Source organism: Solanum dulcamara, chromosome 8, assembly GCF_947179165.1.
Source record: "Solanum dulcamara chromosome 8, daSolDulc1.2, whole genome shotgun sequence".
Classification (NCBI taxonomy): domain Eukaryota; kingdom Viridiplantae; phylum Streptophyta; class Magnoliopsida; order Solanales; family Solanaceae; genus Solanum; species Solanum dulcamara.
In genome coordinates this window covers 4353357-4357897 of record NC_077244.1, presented here as the reverse complement: position 1 = coordinate 4357897, position 4541 = coordinate 4353357, and the positions used below count along the sequence as shown (strand labels likewise).

Sequence of the window (4541 nt, the reverse complement as noted above, 5' to 3'; positions counted from 1 at the left end):
TTAATTTAACTTACTTTTCATTCGAAATTCAAGACTCACTTCTTCAAAATACTATACTTTAATTGCTATAAATTTGAGTAGTATTATTGTACACAACTAAGAAGGAGGAGGAAAATTAGAGAACTAACAATTTTGTCTGAAGCTATCTATATTGTGAATACCAGTCCTTCTCTTGTGAGATCATTCTTTCTTCATGAAGCCACCACTATTGTGACATTTTTGGGCTTGGACACTTCACAATGCTTACAATCACTATGTTAGTGGCCTAAGGGGCACTTTTGTGACATTTTTGGGCTTGGACACTTGTTACCTATTGCAAAAATAATTGGAAAAATTACTTAAATACACAACTTATTTTACCATATTTTTAAAAAATTTCTATCATTTGAAAAAATTGCAAAAATTCCTACTCTTTCCTATTCGCTGATACATCATTGTACGCGATGTATCAATCAGATACATCACGTATCACTTTACGTGATGTATTAGGACGTCGGACACATCACTTTACGCGATGAATCGATCGGATACATCGCGTACAATGATGTATCAGGACGTACATGATGTATCCGAATTCCACCAAAAAGAAGGGATTTCGGGTAATTTTTAAAAGAGTAGAGATAGAGTGTAATTGGGAAGAATCACTATAAAATTTAGGTAAAATTTACAAAATAATTATATAATCTCCCTATTTTTAATTGTTTATCTGGTTTCGACTTGGCATGACGTTTAAAAAAGTAAAAAATATTTTTGAATCTTGTGGTCTTAAATTAAAAATATGTGGAATATACCAAAATGTCATATAATCCAGTGATCTTAAACATGTAATATGGAAGAAATTAAGAGTATATTGCCAAAAAACTAAAGAGACATTACTTTTGAAACAGACTAAAATAGAAAGTAAGACATATAAATTGAAACCCGAAAAGTACAGAACTAAAGAAAATCGTAAAAGGAAGTCGATAAATTAGTAATATTCTATTTGATTCAAATATTTAGAAAACCGACTTGATTGTTATGACTAGGGGTGTACATGGACCGGGTTGGTTCGGATTTTTTACAAACCAAACCAAACCATTTATGTCGGGTTATTAAATCTATAAACCAAACCAAACCAATAAAAGTCGGGTTTTTCGATATCAATTTTTCTCGGGTTTTTCATTTTTTTTGGGTTTTTTTGGATTTCTCGGATTTTTCATAGTATCTAATAAAAAGCACAGAACAGTACTTCTTAAAAAGAGTTCTAGTACAAAATATCAACATATAAGATGGAGGCATAATACTATTTGAAGTTTTAACTTTATAATATAACTTTATAAGATGAGCTTTTTTTGTATATTATTTAGATGATCTTTTCAAATCCAAATCTAAATGTAAGAAAGAAAACAAAAATTATGAAAAAATTTTAAAAAATATTTATAAATTACATTTTAATAAATATTTTTATGTATAACATAATTTAAAAGTAGTATATCTATAATCGGGTTGGTTTGAGTTCGGTTTGACTTTTTTTAGTTAAAACCAAACCAACCCTATAATGGTCGGATTTTTTTTCCAAAAAACCAAGTCAAACCAAATCACTAGTCGGGTTTTTTTTCGGTTTGGTGCGGTTTATCGGTTTGCCCTGTACAGCCCTAGTTATGACCATTGTCATCATAACCAAAAATCAATTCAAACTATATCGTAAACACCCTTTAATTGTGACAAGACCTACACTTCTTTTCTCCCTCTCAATCTTTAGATTCAGCTTATAATAATTTAAAACCTACATCCTTCAATCAGATAATTCATCAGTGTTTGTGCAAGATATGATATAAGTTCACACTTCATATCAAGTGAATTATAGAATTGAAGATCAAATTACAAGGGAAAAACATATATATATACTTAGATGACATCACATATAAGATTAAATGCATAACATTTTTGTCAATATTATATAATACTTTATATCAATTTTCGACTGACTTAAATTCTGAATTCTTCTCTGATCATTTTTTCTTGGCGAAAAGGCCACCAAAGCCTCCAAAACCATTGGAATCCTTCTTGGGAGGAGGGATTGAAACTGATTTCTTGTTGACACTTGTGGTGGTGCCACTCTTCCCCTCCACTTTTTTCATGATTGGATCAGTCTCCAATAATTGGTCTTCCTTTTGTAATGCCCCAAGGACAAAATCCAAAATTGATTTCTCTTCACTACTTCCTCTAGAACTTTTTGTTGATGTGGCTCTAGTATATACTACTCTTCTTTGGGTAGTAGTTGCAATTGGTGGAACAAAAAGGTTCAAAGAAGCCATTGGCAATATTTCTTGAAATTTTGTGTAGGAATTGGTGGAACGAATAATGGGGCTATAACCAATATCTTTAGGGTTGGTAATATACCTTGTTGTTTGGATTACATTTTTTTAGTTATATGAGTGAAGATTGTGAAGAGAATTAAATAAAATTGTTTTGTGGCATGAGTTCTCCACAAGTGGCTTATCCCTTCCCCTTGCATCTTATGTTTTCTTCTTTTTCTTAAATATAATTTTGTTTGTCCGACACTATTAGAAATATAGGTTTTTCCACCACGAATTATTGTGAAATTTTTGTTATAAAACATAATTTTCACATCCATTTTCCACCAGACCAGCTTATTGCTAATGCATGGTGGAAAACAAATTCTCACTGAAATACTGAAAAGCTTCCTAATTCTTTCGTGTAAAAACACAGTTATTTTTGTAAAATGTTTTTTAGCAAATCAGTGGTCGGTTTCTTTTTTCTTTTTAGTGTGCGGTATGTAAGTAAAAAATATTATTCTAAAAATATTTATATATAATTTAGACGAATACTATGAAAGGTGAGCGGGGTGGGGGTGATAGGGATGGGGGCTACGAAGGTGGGAGTGAAGATGAGGTGTCATGAAGAGTGGAGAGAACACAATGAATATGGAATTCACTTGTGAAATTTGCTTTCCTAACTTTCACTAAGAAAGTTAGTTTTCTCATTTTTAAGAAAGTTTTTTCTTAAAAAAAATATTTTGCAAAAACTTTAACCAACAGAATATGAAAAAATTGAAAAATACTTTCCTCCCTACCAAACACACCTTTAAAGAATTAGATATTGTATCATTAAAATGAAGATTGTAATTTTAACTCTAGTACTACCACTTGATCTTCTATTATTTCTTTGTTTAATTTACTTTCCATTTTTCTTCAATTTATAAGAGCCTTGTTTTGCTTTTATTTCTCAGGTGGAAAAAGAAGAAATGGATGAGAGCTCATCCTGGAATATGTGATTTGGCAAACATTGGACCACCGTATCATTAGCATGTTATTGGACTTTGTATTCTATCATATGTTAATGAATACTAACCACTATTTACCAAATAATGACAGTTTGATTGTGGACCTCAAGTCGTGGGTGATTTTCTCTACTAACATGACATAAGAGGAATATAATGCATAATTTATATGACTATTAGAGGAATATGTTAAACATAATAGTTATAAATTCATGAAGTGACATGAAGATCAAAACTAGAATAAGTGTCATATGAGCATACTAACTGATCATCTAACATGACCGAATATTATCTACCGGATAAGCACCTGGCATACCTTTAAGCAAAATACTAGGAATATTGAATATAAAGGGTACATAATTGAATCTACATTATTTAAAATGCAGCTCTCCCAATAAAAAAATGTAAGTATAAATGGAATTATTCTGTATATAAAGTGAAAAAAATGAAACATGAAATATAGCAAGAGAAAAAATGGGACAACCTAGAATCCTAATCATAACATGGAAGGATCAAGGGATCCAAATCATTACGTTGACGTTATCCTATTTTTCGTTCATCATTCATTAGTTCATTACAAGAGTTTGTTAGTGTAACCAATATAAACCACCATGTGAGCACATAGAGTTTGATCTTAGCCGTATCCAGTAAGTCATTCTATATCTTGTCGGGATATGAGACATACATTACATAGATAAACCATCATGTGAGTACAAGAAGTATGATCTCAACCTGGTCAGCTAAGTCATCCCATACCTTGTCGGATATGAGACATGCATAACGTAATTTTTCTAGCAAAAGATCCCTAATACACCTCATTAGGTAACATAAAGGATATGCTTTGCCCAACAGTACGTTCCAACCAAAACCCAAAGTCCAAAGATACGAGGTGTTACAAACAAAATTCTTTTTCACGAAGCATTCATCACAGGAGGACGAGTTGGAGTTCTCATTTTCAAATGTAAAGGTTCACACAACCAACGAAACTTTACAAGTACTTCTCCACATTCAATCTTAGTCTTCATGTCGAACTATCTCATTTACAGTTTGCATATTTATGAAACATTGCTATAGTCGTTTGTATTAGGGGGAAGAATTGTATCAGACGCGTATTAGTTGTATCAACGAAAGAGTGATATTCTTGCTGTGGGTATATATTAGCTATATCAGGCGAGTATCAATTGTATTAACACATATTTGTATTAGCTGAAATGTGCGAAAGAGTTATACCAAATACGTATATTGTACAAACACGTGT

The 4541-nt window shown here is 31.5% G+C and overlaps 1 protein-coding gene across 1 annotated transcript; it reads right to left on the bottom strand.

The window, feature by feature from the left end:
* Nucleotides 1–1991: 1991 nt before the first annotated feature.
* LOC129898979 (uncharacterized) lies at nucleotides 1992–2297 on the bottom strand. The gene has a single exon (XM_055973713.1). The coding sequence runs from the start codon at nucleotides 2295–2297 to the stop codon at nucleotides 1992–1994; it is 306 nt and encodes a 101-aa protein (XP_055829688.1).
* Between the last annotated feature and the right edge of the window lie 2244 nt (nucleotides 2298–4541).

Excerpts from the sequence above, each read along its gene's own strand:
- LOC129898979 (XM_055973713.1), bottom strand. The coding sequence starts at position 2,297 with ATGGCTTCTTTGAACCTTTTTGTTCCACCAATTGCAACTACTACCCAA.